Source organism: Propithecus coquereli, unplaced genomic scaffold, assembly GCF_000956105.1.
Source record: "Propithecus coquereli isolate 6110/MARCELLA unplaced genomic scaffold, Pcoq_1.0 Scaffold49, whole genome shotgun sequence".
In the NCBI taxonomy this organism is placed as follows: domain Eukaryota; kingdom Metazoa; phylum Chordata; class Mammalia; order Primates; family Indriidae; genus Propithecus; species Propithecus coquereli.
In genome coordinates this window covers 505,534-525,317 of record NW_012150729.1, presented here as the reverse complement: position 1 = coordinate 525,317, position 19,784 = coordinate 505,534, and the positions used below count along the sequence as shown (strand labels likewise).

The window sequence follows — 19,784 nt, the reverse complement described above, 5'->3', positions numbered from 1 at the left end:
GTAGCTGGGACTACAGGCATGCGCCACCATGCCCGGCTAATTTTTTCTATATATTTTTAGTTCTCCGATTAATTTCTTTCTATTTTTAGTAGAGACGGGGGTCTCGCTCTTGCTCAGGCTGGTTTCGAACTCCTGAGCTCAAACAATGTGCCCGCCTCGGCCTCCCAGAGAGCTAGGATTACAGGAGCCACCGCGCCTGGCCAAAAGTGTCTTTCCTTTTGCTGAGCATATTTCATAGAGATATTTCATTTAGATCTTTTAGTTTCCTTCTCAACGGAATATATTTTCCAGAGATTAGCACACTTCTATGAGAGATTTGGCAAAGGTCATCTGATGATGCTAAGAAGCTTGATGGTACCTATCACAGAAATGCAAAAGTAGTATACTTAGGCCCTAAGACAAACATTTCTTTTGCCTTCAAGCCACACCACTAAGCATTTGAGTAAACATGATTTAAAAATAAAACTCTTGGTTGTTTCCTCCCAGGGACACAGGTTTCAGGGTCATACTCTCTACCTGTTGCTCTTTAACTGCTCTTAGCTCTTCTCCCTTATGATTGTTTCAAGGGCATTCCCATTAGTGCAAGCAACAAGGGCCTATCTCTGAGCTGCTGCCAGCTTCTCCACATGCCAGACACTGAAACACCACCCATTCTTGATTCTCATACTATTTTGAAGTAAATTCTGGATATCATATTATTGGGTATATTTTTATAGGTGTATTTCTAAAAGTTAAGGGCACATGATTTTAACTAGTTCTAAAATCTAGTAAAATCTAAAATCTAAAATATCCTGTGCCTCCATGGTGTATAAGCATTGTGCAAGACTTTGGAGGCATGACTATGAAGCAGTCCCTATACTTAGTTCTAATGCAGAATCTACATTGAAATTTCTAAACAAAATCAGTGCTGTTACACCAAAAACTATTACCAGGAGCACATACTAAAAAATGACAAAGGCACCTCTTTAATAATATAAAGAGAGAGATTCTGAGGTATCATTACTAGTGTTTGTAGATAGCTAAGTGGAGATAACACTATAGAGAGATTGGCTATTAAAGTGAGGCATACTAGGATTTAAGATTTCAGAAGAACAGCTCTTTTGGATAATTCATGGTCTGGCATGATATTGTAGTAGTGGGTTGTTCAAGTAAAATGTATATAAAAGGGCAATGGAACTAAAGAAGAAAGTCCTGTACTTTTTTACCTAGCATTTTTCAGTTTTAAAAGCTTTTTAAAAATTGTTTCATTAGCTCTTTGTCTGTGTAATTTGAGAAAATGTTCTTCAGCTAATTTAAAAATTCCTGTTGAGGGAGTTGGGGTACTTATCTCAGCTGTTCTCATTGAAAGTCGCTGATTAAGTCCAATTCCCTCTTACAGTCTTCATATATATTTAGAATAAATATTGATAGTTCAAATTAATTAAAGTAAGTTTCAAGTAAAATATACAAATGTACAGCCTGTGTAGAAAAAATTAAACAATTTAAAGTTGAATGAGTTTTCTTCCTACTACTGTACAAGTTATTGTTCCCACAGCAGCCGAAAAAGTCTTTCAAAAACATATATAATTTTTTATGATTTGAAAATATGTTAGGGAATATAAAATGATACAGCCACTGTAGAAAACAGTATGACAGTTCTTCAAAAAATTAAAAATTGAATTACTGTATGATCCAGCAATTCCACTTGTGGTTATATACCCAAAAGAATTGAAAGCAGGGTCTCCATGAGGTATCTGTACCCCCATGTTCATAGCACGTTGTTCCCAATAGCGAAAATGTAGATGTAACGCACGTGTCCATTGACAGAGGACTGCTTAAGCAGAATGTGGTATATACATAATAATGGAATATTATCCAGCTAGAAAAAGGAAGGAAATTCTTATATTTGCCATAATATGGATGAACTGTGAGGATGAAATTCTGCAAAGTGAAATAAGCCAGATACAAAAAGACAAATACTGTACTGTACGATCTCACTTACTTGAGGTACTTAAAGTAGTCAAAATCATAGACAGGAAGTAGAATGGTGGTTGCCAGGAGCTAGGGGAGGGAAAGATGGGGAGTTAGTGTTTAACAGGTATAGAGTTTCAGTTTTACAAGATGAAAGAGTTCTGGAGATGGGTGGTGTTGATGGTCGCACAACATTGTGATTGTATTTAATACCACTGAACTATACACTTAAAATGGTTAATATGGTAAATTTTATGTTATATGTATTTTACCACAATAAAAAAAATGGGGGAAAATATATATCATAATGTTATCACTCCCTCCAGGAATGTCCTATCCCACTCAAAATAAAATCCTTGCCGTGGCTTATTATAGCTGTATGATCTGCCCCTAGGAGTCCATCCATCCTTTTCTCCTACCAATCTTTCCCTGGTTCAGTATGCTCTATCTAACTAGTCTAGCTGACTTTTTCGTTTTTGAACATGCCACACACATTATCAGGTTTTTCCTTTGCTGTTCCCCCTGTCTTGAAAGGCTCTTCTCTCATGTCTTTGTATGACTGACTCTTCTCCCTTAGGTCTCAGCTCAGAAAGGTCTTATCTGAGACTGCATCTAAAAGCTCACCCCACCTGCACCACCCCCCAGCATACATTGTCTATCTGTTATTTTGTTTTATTCATGGTATTTATCACTCAAAACATTTATTTAGATTGTTTGTTGATTCTCTTCTCCCTGTTCTCACTAGGCAGAGTTGGTGTCTGTTTCTCACACCCTTATATCCCGAGAAGCTTGAGCAACTATGCCTGGTACATACATAATAGCCTTGAATATGTATTTGTTTTGTTATTGAAATAAATAAGTATACAGTGAAATGATAGTTCAAGAAGAGGGTTCTGAAAAGCTTTCCCAGATTGGATGAGGGGATATTAATAAGCTCTTCTTTGATCATTTTTTGATGAACCTAAGAAGATTCATTTTTAAAATGTTTTAAATGAGAGAAAAGTGACTTACTACCTAATTATGTGTGAATATAACACAAACACATACACACACATATTCTAATAAGGAAATGAAACTGGTGATATACAAACCCATCTTTTCCCTTTTTCTCTAATACTTGTCTCCTCACTTGCACCTTTTTTAATGGGTACTAAATTTGTACCACCTACATCAGAATCACATTAAATGTTTGTTAATGCTGATCCATATGCCTTGTTTAGAAGCGGGACCCAGGAATCTGCTGGTCTCGACAAGTTTTGCAAGAAAAAACTTGCACTCTAAAAGTTTAGAACAAGCACCTCTAGACCCATTTTGGGGGAGATACGGGTTTCTCATGCCATCTTTAAATCTAAAAATACACACAGATTACTTGGGCATTAAAATAGGAGTTTATTTTTCTCTGTGAAATCACTGTAGCCCCCTTATTCTTTTCCTTTCTTAGCCTCTACTTAAACAAAAATAACTTCAGTTTAGATTATGATTTTCATAGTCTTGCTGTACATGCTTAAAAACCCATGACAGGCTGGGCGCGGTGGCTCACGCCTGTAATCCTAGCTCTCTGGGAGGCCGAGGCGGGCGGATTGTTTGAGCTCAGGAGTTCGAGACCAGCCTGAGCAAGAGCAAGACCCCGTCTCTACTAAAAATAGAAAGAAATTAATCGGACAACTAAAAATATAGAAAAAATTAGCCAGGCATGGTGGCGCATGCCTGTAGTCCCAGCTACTTGGGAGGCTGAGGCAGAAGGATTGCTTGAGCCCAGGAGTTTGAGGTTGCTGTGAGCTAGGCTGACGCCACGGCACTCACTCTAGCCCGGGCAAAAGAGCGAGACTCTGTCTCAAAAAAAAAAAAAAAAAGAAAAAAAAACCCATGACAGATTATGGTTGCAAAGAAGGAGCTGTTTCTCTGATAAATAAATGCTAGTCTTAATATATTATTATTATTGTTTTCTTTTAATGTCTACCTTATGGTCTTTATCATGGTATGATTCCCACACTATTCCAACTCAGTTTCTCATCCTTCTCTGCTCTACCTGGAGGAAAGAAGATAGCTCAGGGAATGATGGTAACTATTAGACCACTTGTTGAAATGTGTATCTGTGAAAGAGGCATTATGGTAGCTAGGAACAGTTAAAACAGAGTCATTGCAAGCAGAATACACCAGCAGGAGTGACTCTCCTCACTCATGCATTTTATTTTATTTAAATCAATCTTCAGAAGACACAAAAGAAAGAGTATAGATCTACACACTGTAACTATGGCTTCAATTTGATTTCCTGTATATTACTGTCTTTCATTCCCCAAACCCCACGAGTCATGAAAGGCTATATTTCTGTTAAGACCAAAACTTTTTAAATTTATTACTGCTTTTTCTTTGTTTTGCCCTTGTATTTTATTTATCAGCAAATGCTATTGAAATACTCCTAAGTAATTATAGATTATACTTAATTGTGTTGTTCTGTCATTTTAACATTTCTCCTTTTTAGTCTTTCTATTGCTGGAGTTTTAACTTTTCCATTATTATATAGTTATATAGTTATAATTCATCTCATGATTTTTCTTCTTTTCATTCAGTACTACTGTCTATTCTTGAAACACAAAACTTCCCTTTTACGAGACCTAATATCCCTTTCTACCAGCTTTGGATTTTCTTTTTCTTATAAAGTCTTAAATATTCCAAAAATCTCTCTCCTTTGTCATATTTTTCTGTCTTTTCTGTTATGAAAAATAATTAAATTCCTTGATTCTAACTAAAGCATCCCCATAGTCTTTTGCTACCTATTATATCTTCTCTACTGCATTTATTATTATACAGAATTGTTTGCTTTTATATTAAGCATCTATCCACCCTTTCCCTCCCAACCACTAGAATGTAAGTTTCTTGAAGGCAGGAACTCTATCTTGCACACCATGTAGTCCAGCACCTAGAGAGGTATGTTTGACACATTATAGGTAAATATTTGGCTACTGACTCACTGCATAAAGAAAGAAGACTAAAGATAAACGTATAACTCAACATATATATCATAATTGTAATTATTATTTTGTGAACTTCTTTTTTTAATCTGTCATACATTTTGAAGCATGATGGCCATATGAGTACATCCACCTACATAATATGTTGATATTTTCAATATTCTACATGTGACTGAGCTCATACTTTTTACTGGGAAATTCCTGTCAGATAAGTTAATTTGATCAGTTGGTTCAATAATTATGCTTTATAATATGTGACATTTTTCCTTTTGCCTATAATGACATTTTGAGATTGAAAATATCACTTGAAAATTAAAAAAGCATACCTTTTACTGAAACTTGAATTTTTTAAAAATTAAAGTCTTTCCAAATACTTTGTCTTCATTCAGAAACCAAGGAAAAAAGCTATGGAAAGTTCTAGCAACAGTGATAGTGATTCAGGCACATCGTCAGACACCTCAAGTGAAGGCATTAGTAGTAGTGATTCAGATGATCTAGAGGAAGATGAAGAGGAAGAAGATCAAAGCATTGAAGAAAGTGAAGATGATTCTGATTCAGAGAGTGAAGCACAACATAAAAGTAACAACCAGGTATAAATTGTTTCATGGACAGTATTCAAACATCATTCATATTTTGGAATTAACTGGTTTATCTTAACTCCCAAAGTCTATAGTTTTAAAGTTAATCATTATCTTGAGTTCTTTCTTTTGCACAAGAAAAAATAGGAGATGGAAAAATATTTTTAAAGGGACATTTGGTATATTTTTAGTGAGCTTCTTAGAACTATCATAAGTCATTAGGAACACTTTTTAAACGACTCTTTTTTTACTGTTTGATGTTCTTTGTCTTAATAGATGTTAAGAAGCTGCCTTTTAATTTTTATTTCCAGGTGCTATTACATGGTATTTCAGACCCAAAAGCAGATGGACAGAAAGCAACTGAAAAAGCCCAGGAAAAAAGAATACACCAGCCATTACCTCTTGTGTCTGAATCCCAGACTCACTCATCATTCCAATCCCAGCAGAAGCAGCCTCAGGTTTTGTCACAGCAGCTTCCATTTATTTTCCAAAGCTCTCAGGCAAAGGAGGAATCTGTGAACAAACACACCAGTGTAATACAGTCTACGGGATTGGTGTCCAATGTGAAACCTTTATCTTTGGTAAATCAAGCCAAAAAGGAAACTTACATGAAACTCACAGTTCCTTCTTCTGATGTACTTAAAGCAGGGAATAAAAATACCTCTGAAGAATCTAGTCCTTTGACCAGTGAATTACGAGCTAAACGGGTGAGTTAAAAATTATTTATATAAGAATTTTATTATTAGAAATAAATGGAGCTTCTATATTGTCTCATAATACACAAGCTTAAATTAAATTTTATTCTTTTATACTTTCTTCATCTCCAGGAATAGAATATTACATCATAAAACTAAATTTCTCTGATTTTATATTCACATATACATCTGTTTAACATATTTTTTGCAACACAATCTTGTCATTCCCCCCAACCCCATCCCATTCTATGTGCCCCAAGGTCTAATGGTTTAGCAATAGGGGGATAAATATGTTTGAATAAGACAAGCTTCACAATTACTTTGCCTTAAAATTAATTTCTGTTTCCCCTTAATATCTGCATGTTCTTTTTGAAAAGAAGTGAACTTTTGAATAATTTATCATTATAGTCCTAGAATTTATAAATTTTAAGTATAAAAATCTTTTAAAAAGAATCATTTTCCGGCCAGGCAAAGTTGGCTACATCTATAATCCTAGCCCTCTGGGAGGCCAAGAAAGGAGGATTGCTTTAGGCCAGGAATTTGAGACCAGCCTGAGCAAGAACAAGACACCATCTCCACAAAAAAATTAAAAAATTAGCCAGGTGTGGTGGCGCATGCCTGTAGTCCCAGCTACTTGGGAGGCTGAGGCAGGAGAATCCCTTGAGCCCAAGAGTTTGAGGTTGCAGTGAGCTATGATGACCCTAGTGCACTCTAGCCCTAGCAACAGAGCAAGACCCCATCTCAAAAAAAAAAAAAAAAATCATTTTCCTGTGCCATTCTTAATGAATTTTATGAAGTGTAACTTTTACTTACAAAAACACCGGAACCACTCTTCAAAGAATTTTTTCATCTTTGTTTTTCTTGCTATTATTTTATGTCACTACATAGTCTACATTCATATGTCAGTAGAATTCTAATGATTAAATTACCATTGCTTTTTATTCTATAATCATCCTAGAGTATTAAAATATTATGTTTGAACATGGTATCCTGTCTCTTGGTAACAAACATTATCATCAGGCATCCTAATCATTTGGTAACACTTATAGAGCACTTACTGTTTACCAGTCATTGTTTTCATTGCTGAACATGGATTTATTCATTGGATTATAACATCTATGAGTGCAGCTAATATTATCCCCATTTACAGATGATAAAATTGAGATTTGTAGAATTTAAATAACTCTTCCAAGATCACAGTGCTGGTTAGTAATGGAGCTAGAATTCAAACCTAGGCAATGTAGTACTAGAATCTTTATTCTTAACAACTATGATATTCTGCCTTTCTTTCTTGAAAAAGTCACGATATCCTTGTCCATTGACTCTTACTATGAAGAATTTAAGAATGGGATCGAAGAAAAGTAACTTGAACAAATCCACCTTTTTTTGAGACTCTAAATGTGTGGTTTTAAGCCTTATGTGTACATTAGAATCACCTGGGAAACTTTAAGCACAATACCCTTTAGAACCATTAAATCAGAACATCTTGTGGTAGAACTAAGGTATTGGAATTTTTTAAGCTTCCAGGTGATTCAAATGTGTAGTCAGATTTGAAAAGCACTGGTCTGAGTGGAGTGACCGATGGTATCATATTATGCATATGACTTGTAATGCACTGCTCAAACACAAGCAGGTATTAAATATTATCAGCATCACATTATTGACTTTTCGCAAGTAAAATAAGCAAATTAAAAATTACATTATTTGGGTTATTTTAATTTTTCATTAATATATTATCCTGCTTTAAGATAAATGAGTTTATAGAGCTACATCAAGAGTTATTTGTATTCCAAAAGTTTCTTAATTTTTTTCAAACGGTTTTTTTAATGTTTCCCTGAAGAAGAATTTTATATGACTACTTATTAGAGAGTCATATATCAGACACTTGCTTAATAAATGTAGCCAAGCCAGGATTTTTACACATATGATCTCATTTAATCCTTACAAACCTTGTGAAGTAAAGAAACTAAAGCTTTGAAGTTAAGTAACTTGCCAACATCATACGACAGGTTAAGTTCAGAAGGGATTTAAACCAAGCATTCTGATTTCAAAACATGACTACAGTGAAAAATTTTGGTGTTCTTGCTAACTGGAGATCATTCAGAAATTATAATACAAATTATCTGAAATGATAATGGTAGTTAATGGAAAATATTTTATGTGAGTGGACATTCACATTAGACTCAATTCTAAATGATGTCTTTATTAGTATCTATTATTGAATAAAGAATATTTTGTAAATTTCTCTTACAACAGCTGTCTATATGACAGTCTGACATACAGAATTTTGCTTTATTTCTCACGATAATCTCTTTTGTTTCATGCTACCTGCTGTGTATGTGTCTGCATCCCTCATCAGTTTATGATTTTCTTGAATATTATTTAATTATTGAATCTTTCAGTACCCTTACATTAAAGATGTATAATTTAAATCATTATACAATAGTTGGATATATAGACCAGGAATAGAATTTGGTAGGTCTTACGTCAGTTTTCTCTTATGAAGTTTTATCTGGAGGAATTTTTTTTTCTCTCTACAGTGGTCTCAGGTAGAAGCTAGGGGAACAAGAGCTTAGAGGGAGGACAGACCTTTGAACCTATCTCTTCCCATACTACCTGTAGTCCAAATGGATATGTTAAAGGAATGAGAGGTTTGCTCCTGTACAGGTCTCAATTTTCTTCCCTTCTCCTTTCTATAAATCACCCCTGATATCTATAAAAGAGTAATTGATACTAGTCTTGGGATAAAATATAATAATCTCTGGCTATTCTTGAAAATCTGTATAGGTGTCAATATATGGGAAGAGATTCTTCAGAATTAGTGAGGAGCAGTTGCAGAAAATTAAATATAAAGCTGTTTTCCTGGCCCTTTGGTCCTATGTATTTAGAGGGAAAATTGACTACCTATAAGAAAATAGTATAAAATGATTACGTGACATAATTATGTTCTAACAGATGAAAATACACTGTTTTTTGTAAAGAAAATTTCAATCTTATATATGTTAAAGTATTTTATGTAAGAATTTTGTTATCAAATTCCTCTTAAAAGGTAAATCCAACTATTTGGTATAATTTTCCATAATTTAGTCACTGAATAAATACTAATTAAGCACTTTCTCTTGTGAGGTATTGCCTCAGGTACAAATTTTATATGACAGTCTGCTTACAAAGAATTATCTTAATAACTTAATTTTCTAAACTAATACAGTAAAGATGTTAAATAAGATTAAAAATTTATATATAAATTGCTTACTGCTCATTAGTACTGCTGCTTTAAAATATTAATAAGTCATTTTATATGGCATTCTATTTACATTTACATTCACACTTGCGAAATCCCCACCACAAATCATTGATGATTTGAGTGTTAGGGGCCCAGGAGTGATGCTGACAACACTGCAGATTTTAATTTCAGATCCACATTTTCAACGCAGAATATTGCCTTAGGTTAGGAAATTCAACTCCGCTTTTGTTAACTTAGAATATTTTAATAATTCTATTTTAGTTTTTTATATATTGTGTAATAATTGTACTAACTTAATAAATTCGTGATTTTATTGTTTTCAAGGAGATTCTAAAAGCTAAATAATTTTTATTTCTGATTTGTAAATGTAAATTTTATGGCTTAATTGTTCATAAATTAATTTTTCTCAAGAAAATTGTTGTTTTTCTAAACTGTTTGCTCTTTCAAATGTTAATGTGCTAAAGGTACTCTAAGTAGATCCCGCAGAATGTTGAGCCACCATTCCCACCAGCTTAATATATTAAATCTTTGCTTGAAAGAAGTTCTTCTTGCTCAAGAAGTCATTATTCAGCAATCTAAAATTGTGTTTTGAGTACATACCAAGTGCAGGGCTCTAAGCAATGTTTTGGGAAGATTGTAACAGTGAATAAATGATAGTGTTCCTACCGTAAGGAATTTATCAAAGATGTAAACTTACCTCCTTAGAAGTTTAAGACATACAGACATATACTATGTATACTAAAGGCAGTATGGCATAGAATACAGATAGTCCCCAATTTAGGATGGTTCAACTTAAGATCTTTCAACTTTACAATGGTGCAAAAGCAATACATATTCAGTAGAAAGTATTATAATAGTCTCTTGTTATGCTGGACAGAGGCAGTGAGCTGCACCTCCTAATCAGCCAGCTGTCATAAGGATAAACAACAAATAGTCTATGGTGTACTGTATTGCCAGGTGATTTTGCTCAACTGTAAGCTGATGTAAGTGTTCTGAGCACATTTAATGTAGGCTAGGCTAAGGTGTGATGTCCGGTAGATTAGGTGTATTGAATACATTTCTGACTTATGATATTTTCAATTTACAATCAGTTTATAGGGAAGTAACCCCACTGCAAGTTGAGGAGCATCTGTATAAGGAGGTAAAGGAGCTCAAAGGTTAAGGCAAAGAGTGCTTCTGGCTGGGACAAACATAGAAAGCTTCTTGGGTTAGATCTTAAAGAATGAACATTATTTCATCAGCTTGAAATTTATAAAGAGGAGGCTTATTTCGTGCAAAGAATATGATTATATCAAAATTTGGAGATGATAAAAATATGATATTCATAGCCCATGGCCAATAGTCCAGTTTGACTGGAAAAGTATGTTTGTGCTTAATTGTAAAGTAATTTGAATGTCAAATTAAAGTGTTTAGACTTTATAAAGTTGGCAATGCTCCAAGGAGGCAATATAATAAAATAAATCTTAGTCTAAGATAAAACTGGCATTAGTATATAGCATATATTGGGAGTTGGGTAGGAAGAAATTATGTCATGGCTTAAATTTGAGCAGTATTATAATGAAAGAATCCAAAGACATGGTAATATGGCTGACTTGGAAAAAAGACAATAAAAGATATTTTTAGGGTTTCAGGTTTTGATTATTATGAGAATGGGAGCAACAGTAAAGAGAGGGAGATAGTGAGGAAACATATATATTTTGAGGGGGGGAACCAATTAAATTTTAAATATATTAGGTATGGCCAAGGTTTAACAACCAACTAGTCATCAGTGCCACTCCTTTTATGGCACTTGTATGTCATGATTTAAATTTGTATGTGATATCGTATCTATAATTTGTTCTCAGATATCGAAAGCAAATAAAAGCAGTCTTGTTTTTATGGTACATTTTGTTTTTAAACTTATGTTTCAACAGGAACAATATAAACAGGCATTCCCATCACAGTTAAAGAAACAGGAGTCATCTAAGAGCCTGAAGAAGGTTATTGCAGCTTTGTCAAATCCAAAAGCAACCTCTACTTCACCAGCACATCCAAAACAAACGGTAGAAAACAACCACCCTAATCCATTCTTGACAAATGCACTTTTAGGTAATCACCAACCAAATGGAGTTATTCAAAGTGTCATTCAAGAAGCTCCTCTAGCACTTACTACCAAAACTAAAATGCAGAGTAAGATTAATGAAAACATTGCTACTGCAAGCAGCACCCCTTTTTCCTCACCTATAAATTTGAGTACAAGTGGGAGAAGAACTCCTGGCAATCAGACACCTGTAATGCCCTCTGCCTCTCCCATACTGCATAGTCAAGGGAAGGAAAAAGCAGTTAGCAATAATGTAAATCCAGTAAAAACACAGCATCACTCCCATCCTGCAAAATCTTTAGTGGAGCAGTTTAGAGGAACAGATTCAGACATTCCCAGTAGTAAAGATTCTGAAGATTCAAATGAGGATGAAGAGGAAGATGATGAGGAAGAGGATGAGGAAGATGATGAAGATGATGAATCTGATGACAGTCAATCAGGTTATTTTCCATTTTAAAATTTAAAGTATTTCTCTAAATGCTATGTGAACCAAAACATTTTAAAGAACTTCTTAGTTCACAGATTTATAATCATTGTCATTCACTGTGCTTTACACAGCTTTGTGCATTTCTATAATGAGTTCACAAAATACAGGAGTAATTAATTTGGGAAATTCTAAGTTAAATTCTCAGCTTGTCATCCATTTGACATTAAACAAGTAATAACTTTAGAGTGAATATAAATGATGCATAAATTAAGACAATTTCATCAACTTGCTTAATTTTCATTTCGTTCAGGACCACTTGTTTGTCCCCTTTTTTCCATCTCTCTTGCTGTTTGTTAAACTGCATCACCAGATATTTTGAACAAAGGTAAAATTGTAGTCACAGTCATTCAGAAAGTACCAAAAACCTAAATCCCTATGAATGTCCATCAGTAACACAGAATTTATTAAATAACATATGGAGTATTTCCTGGTTTAATTTTGATTCACTTCTGGATTTTTTAGGGGGGGTATTTCTTTGCATTTTTCTTTTTCCTTACCTCTCCTTGTTCCACAGAAGACTGAAAACATAAAATACAAGATAGCTTAAATTTTAAATACAAAGATAAAATACATTTTATAAAAGTTTGTGAATTTGTTACTGGTCAGACACAAATTTAACTACATTTTCTAGCAGCCAATATGAATAGGAAAGTATAGTCAGTTAATACAATTTAAAGTATCTGTAAGTTAAAAACAAACTACTTGCTCAGAGTAAGAACAATTTGCCCTGATAGTAATTTTTCCTGGGGTTCCCATAAAAACAACTTTGCATGATAGGTAATAGATATCAATATTCATAACTTTCAAGAGCTAATTTTTATGATGAACTTCAATATAGGCAGACAATACCACACAAAACAGAATTCCACAAAAGCTGTTATTCTGGGAACTATTAGGATATAGTCCAGTTATTAGTCCTGTGTTTATCAAATTTAATCCAGTAATAGATTTTACATATCTGGAAGAGTGGATACATTATACATAGGACTACATATCTAGAACTTAAATTATTAAATCACTAAATTATCCTACCATAATTATTTCTGTAAGGCTAGTTTTTTAAGAAGCCTGATGAAATCTTGCCACCTAAATGGAAAACTACAGCCAAAAAACCCAAGAATCTCCCCTAGAAAATTGTTTTACCCCAAAACCCAAATGAAAGTATGATGGTAATGCCAGACTGAGTATACATCTTAAGCCACTGTAGTACATTAATTTGAATTCCCCCTTTTACCTTGGTTTCTCTGTTACATTAGAAGTGATTTTGAAGCCATTAAGCAGAACTCATCATGTGAATAGTGTCACATGAGAACTGTTTTGTGACTGAAGTGTTGAGTAAAACTTACACTTTTTAAAAAATTTTTTAAGGATTTGTAGCCTACATACATTGTTCTCACATAAATTAAAAGATTTACTCTTCAGGAAAGTTGCTCTTTTGAGTTCTCATTTACCGATACTGGTTCCTGAACCAGTCCATTTAGATACAAACTGCAAATTATTGGTGATTATCTAGTTATAATATACAAATGCTTCTTTTACTTCCCAGAATCAGATAGTAATTCAGAATCAGATACAGAAGGATCAGAAGAAGAAGATGATGATGATAAAGACCAAGATGAATCAGATAGTGATACTGAAGGAGAGAAAACTTCAATGAAACTGAATAAAACAACTTCCTCTGTCAAAAGCCCTTCCATGAGTCTCACAGCTCACTCAACACCTCGTAACCTCCACATAACAAAAGCCCCAGGCTCTGCTCCTGCTGCCTTATGTTCTGAATCACAGTCACCTGTTTTTCTTGGTACATCTTCTTCCACACTTACTTCAAGTCCACACTCTGGTACCTACACTTTATTTTTATTATTGTAAAGTAGAAGTCAAACCATAGCAAGAATTTTTACTTATACAGTGTTCTGGAGATGATCTCACTGGAATCAAGTATTATAGCTAGATTTTAGGTCGGCTCAGAAAGGTCAACATGTATTTTCAAAGGACATGACCTATTAACTGGTCTTTTTTTTTTTTCCTGTGCTTCCAATTTAAGAATCTGATGACAACACTTGATTTTGAATCTTTCCTGCTTTTGTGTTGAGTTTATGCTCTAGAATATAGAATTTGATTGACAATTGGACTTTTTTGTACAGTTGACCCTTGAACAATGTGGGGGTTAGGAGCACTGACCTCCTCATAGTTGAAAATCTGCATATAGCTTTTGACTCTCCAAACACTTAACTACTAATAGCTGTCCACTGTTGACTGGAAGCCTAACTGATAACATAAATAGTTCAGTTAACACATATTTTGTATGTTATATGTATTATATACTGTATTATAAATATTAAGAAAAGAAAATATTAAGAAAATCATGTGGAAGAGAAAATATATTTGCCATTCATTAAGTGCAAGTAGATCATCAAAAGGTCTTCATCCTTGTCATCTTCACTTTGAGTAGGCCGAGGAAGAAGACGGGTTGGTCCTGCTGTCTCAGGGGAGGCAGAGGCAGAAAAAAATCTAAGTAGGCTCATGCGGTTCAAACTTGTGTTGTTCAAGGTCAACTGTACTTTATACAAAAAAGCTCACTTGTTTACTTAAGATGCAATTGCTGTCTGCCCAGCATTATAGCCAGTGTCATTTCTATTAGTGAGTAGTATTCTCAATTCCATTAACAGGCCACATCTGCTTTTTTCCTATTTGACTTTTTATAAACTTTTCAAGGCCATCATTAAAAGTGTCCACATTTAATATTCCCAAACTGCTTTCTATTCTCATTCAATAGCTAAGAAAATACAGATATGTTTAGTAAAATATTTTGTCAATTGTTTCCCTTGTTTTACTCAATCCTTGGCAATTTCTAATTTTGCTTTCATTTACCACAGACCAGTATATCCTACTTGTCTTAGATGAATTTACCTGTATTTATGAAACTTGATTTTTGTCTTTGAAAAATTTTACATGTAATCTAATCCTATTCCTTTGTGCTTTAGGTTAATTAAAAGATCTAGTAGTGTTTTTGCCTATGCATATATATGGACATAGAAATTATATTGCCTTTAAATGTATGAGCCAGCTGTTGAAATTTTTCAGCATCTGAAAACTAATATTTTCAAAGACAACAACTATAAATAGATTTTATGAAACCTCTATTTCCCTCCTACTTCTCTAGCCATTTCCTTAATAACAAAGCTATATATTTTAACCTTCGATTGTATTTTCTTTAGAGAGGAAGGCTAGTTATTCTGTCATTCAGACCAAAAGAAAAAAATTCCTCTGCCTTACACAGTGTTTTGTTGAAAACCATCTAAAAATAATGTACAAATTGCAGAAATACCCTAAATAATTCAAGTCATTGAAATATACTTTTTTAAGGAAAAGTTTCTAAACTATCAGAAGATTATCATCTATATAAACTAATCTTTTATATCAACTGGTTGAATTTTCTTAAAGGCACTTCCAAAAGAAGAAGAGTAACAGATGAACGTGAACTGCGTATTCCATTGGAATATGGGTATGCAAAATGAGGTTTTTCTTTTTTGCTTTTCTCCGTATATTTATGCATGTTTGATGTATACTTGATTTCTCATTCTCTACTATTAATAAAAGAAATGGATATACTGCATAGTATTTATTAGAGCAGAAGAGCTAAAGCAAAGGGCAAAGAAGTTGATATATCAGAAAACTGAAATTAAGCCTAACTGCTTCATAGAGGTATGGCAGAGCTGTGGTGGGATCATGCAGCCAAGTTTAACATGACTGGAAAAGAACCAAGGGCAAATCACATGACATAGGACAGAATGCAGTTAAGACTGTCAGAAATTTTTGTGAAGACAGAATTAAAGGACAGTGAAAGCCACTTTGGTCAAAACTGAGGGACTGTACCAGAGTTTGGCTAAAAATAACTTAATTATAGCTGACAGGTTTCAGACTTGGGGTGTACGTGAGCCCCAGACAGCAGAGAGTCAGGTTTACTTTTCTTGCTTAAAGCTTTTCAGATGTTAAAAAAAAAAAAAAAAGAAAATCAGTACACATTGACATGTTACTGAAATGTCCAGGTACCCCAAGTAATACAAGTTATGGTATCTAAAAATTTTAATGGAATTTAATATTTGTAAATTGAGTCTTTGATTAATTTCTTAGTTGAATTAACTAAAAGTTTAAATGATTTCAATAGCAAGGATATTTGGGTTGTATGAGGGGTTTATTTTTGTCTTCTTTGTTTTTTTCATATTTTCTGAAGAGCATGTATACTTAAAGTTTTTTTTCATTTTTAAAAGTTTTCTTAAAATTACGTATGTCATAACCCTCATTTCTGTTATGTGTAGCTGGCAGAGAGAGACAAGAATAAGAAACTTTGGAGGGCGCCTTCAAGGAGAAGTAGCATATTATGCTCCATGTGGAAAGAAACTTAGGCAGTACCCTGAAGTAATAAAGGTACATACTTTTCACCAAATAACATACATTTGGTGCCTATTAAGCATGCTCATGTAAAAAAAAAAAAAAAAGTACACTCCTTTGTCAGATAAAGTTCCTTGATACAAAATATTCTCTTGTATGGGACTATTATAGTTAAACCAATTGATCTTCTATAAATCGATAGCCCCTTGATAGAATATGCAAAACTTTAGTGTCCTGAAGCTATCTATACATCAAAGCTGGGTTGTAATTATTAAAACCTGAAGTGGAAAAATATGTGATTTTTTCAGTATCTCAGCAGAAATGGAATAATGGATATCTCAAGGGACAATTTCAGCTTCAGTGCAAAAATAAGAGTGGGTGACTTCTATGAAGCCAGAGATGGACCGCAGGTATCCACTTTTTAAAAAGTACAGTCTTTGAACCAAAAAGTAGTACCATAACCTAAATGAAGTAAATCTCACTACCCTCTGGAGCATTGCCTTTGTTAGTTAATTCATATAGCTTTACATATAACTTTGTGGTAAACACTCACTAAGGCCTCGATTTTCTGTGTTTCAGTAACAAGGAGCTTTGACATAATGTCTTTTTCATAATTAAGTAAGCTTTTTCCTGTTTATTAATTCCATCAATAATTTTACAGCTTATACATATATAAAAGTATTTGCATATTCATGTAAAATATAGGAAAACATTGGTTCCTATATTTTTTAAAAACTAATTTGAATAAGAAAACCATGTTATTATTAAATATAAGTCAGTCCAAAGAGGATAAATATACCTTAGTTTTGGGGAAAAATCTTGTCCTTTTGTTTATGCCACACTATATGATGCATTTTCACAAGGTTGGTATTCTTTTTTTTTTTGTTGTTTGTTCCTTAAAACTAGGTGAGTGAAACTTCTAATTTTTGTAGAAATTGAGTTTTTAAATTAATTATACACATTTCTGAACATATCACCACAGCTCCCTTTGATCTTACGGGTCAAGCACACAACCTTACCTATCAACAAAAAGAACCCACAAGGAGACCTCATTTCCTCTGTTTCCTTAAATGTTTTTCCTTTTTTCCTTACTTGTATTTAGCTGCATGTGCTTGTTATTCCCTTTCCCTATCAGCTCCATTGAAAATGGATCCTGGTTAAGGAATGATGAGACCTATATTCTCATTAATCCATGAAATAGTTTTGCGATTCCGAACAACAACATAATGTCCCCTTTTCCCTCAATTTCTTTATCTGCCAACTAGAGACAATAATAATTATATTTATGCCTCATAGGATTATGGCAAGTTTAAAATGAGATCATATGCATGAAAATGTTTCAAAAAGGTTAAAATGCTGAGTTAGTTGAAGTTGATATTTTCTTTCTTGATTGACCCTTTCTCCCTTCTGTCCCATTATAATGTACAGAGGAAATTTTTTCTAGCAAATAATATTTTCTCTGCGAATAGGCAGGCTTTACTATCCTGTCTTACCTTCTAATTTTATAATTGTAGAAATGGAAAAGACCATCCTCATTCTATAAGAGGCTTATTTTGAAAGCTCAGAAGATTAAGGGAATTTTTTAAGGTCACACAGCCTCAACTAGGCAGAGATAAAACTACAAGTCAAGGTTTCTGAAAAAAAAATTCTTTTGTACACATCATAAAACCTATTTTCCATTGGTAGCCATGACTTTTTAGGGAAGTAGTTATGTCCAGATCTACTCGTCTCTTTACTGGTAGTTCTAAAATGCCATAATCTATTTATTGAGGTTTATAGAAGTTTGTAGAAAAATATTCTAGGATTTTTTTAGTTTTTTAAACTTAAAAAAAAAGGACTTAGACTAAATCTATCACCAAACAGATTCATAGAATTTTAGTGAACCACAGTGTTACACATTCCACGTACACTGGATCAGTTGTTTAGTCACAAAACATAATAGAAGGCATTTTTTTTAAAGAGACAGGGTCTCACTCTGTGACCTATGCCGCAGTGCAGTGACACGATCATAGCTCAACTGCAGCTTTGAACTCCTGGACTGAAGTGGTCCTCCCACCTTAGCCTCTCAAGTACCTGAGACTACAGGTGCGTGTCACCACGCCTGGCTTATTTTTAAATTTTTTTGTAGAGATGGGGGTCCCACTTAGTTGCCCAGGGTGGTCTCAAACTCCTAACATCAAGCGATCCTCCCATCTCAGCCTCCCAAAGCCTTGGGATTACAGGTGTGAACCACTGTGCCCAGCCAGAAGGCAATAATCTCATTTTAAAATTCCTCTTATTTTTAATCCTATCACATTCTTATATTATTTATGCCAAAGATATCTTTATGATTTTACGTTTAGTAGGTTTTTGTTCTGAGAGGAAAGGTAATTGCTATTCAATACATAAGAGGATTTTTAATTTTGTATCAGTGATGATTGGACTTAATCTATAAAGCCTCATTACACAGAGCAGAATGTTCTTTGACATCCATTCACTTTTTATTAAATATAATCAGTGTTTTCCAAATGAATATTGTTTTATTGGGATCAATTCAAATCAAGGAAATAGGATGAATTACTAAAGCCAGAATATGTTAAGCTGCCAACATTTCAGCAAAGTGCTAGGGGAAAATATTAGCAATTTTGAGAACATTTCTTTCAGTTAAAAAAAAATTAGTAAGTTGGATTTATTTCAGGATACTTTTAGATAACACTGATTAAAGGTAAGTAATCCAAAAAAGTATTTTAGTTAATTAATTAGAGATGCATATAGTTGTAAAGCAGTGTACATTTCTATATACTGTGTTATATAATTCATTAAATATATGATTAATTAGAAACATTATATAAGAATTTTCTATGAAAATGAACAAAGATTATATACTTTTGTTACAGTAACTAATAATGTGAAATAATTTTGATCACCCTGAATTTTGTAGATGTAAAATATAGTTTGACACAAAGACATTGTTACCATGCAGTGATGATCATATGTGTTTACAATATATTTACTTTTATACAAACTATAAATAGTATGATGGCTGAATAAACAATAAAAAACAAAACTGTGCATATGAAAAGACAAAGGAAATATGTCAAAACTTTAATAATGTATGGATTTGTTAGTACAATGGATCTTTATTTTGCTTTCTATATTCTTGCATGTTTTGTATTTTCTAAAACTTCCTTGATTTATGTATATAATATGAGAAACAATTTCCTGACTATTGAAAGTAAATACTGGCCAGGCGCGGTGGCTCACGCCTGTAATCCTAGCACTCTGGCAGGCCGAGGTGGGTGGATCGCTCAAGGTCAGGAGTTCGAGACCAGCCTGAGCAAGAGCGAGACCCCCTCTCTACTAAAAAATAGAAAGAAATGATCTGGACAACTAAAAATATATATAGA

At 33.6% G+C, this 19,784-nt stretch overlaps 1 protein-coding gene across 1 annotated transcript in view; it reads left to right on the top strand.

Annotated features, from left to right (window-relative positions):
* The window catches only part of BAZ2B (bromodomain adjacent to zinc finger domain, 2B), a 154,487-nt gene that overhangs the window by 25,133 nt on the left and 109,570 nt on the right, over nucleotides 1–19,784 (top strand). Inside the window, exons 5-10 of the mRNA XM_012655811.1 lie at nucleotides 5,312–5,512; nucleotides 5,812–6,207; nucleotides 11,353–11,959; nucleotides 13,553–13,846; nucleotides 15,451–15,511; nucleotides 16,326–16,434. Of these exons, the coding sequence (XP_012511265.1) occupies nucleotides 5,312–5,512; nucleotides 5,812–6,207; nucleotides 11,353–11,959; nucleotides 13,553–13,846; nucleotides 15,451–15,511; nucleotides 16,326–16,434 (1,668 nt within the window). The remainder of the gene's footprint in view (nucleotides 1–5,311; nucleotides 5,513–5,811; nucleotides 6,208–11,352; nucleotides 11,960–13,552; nucleotides 13,847–15,450; nucleotides 15,512–16,325; nucleotides 16,435–19,784) is intronic.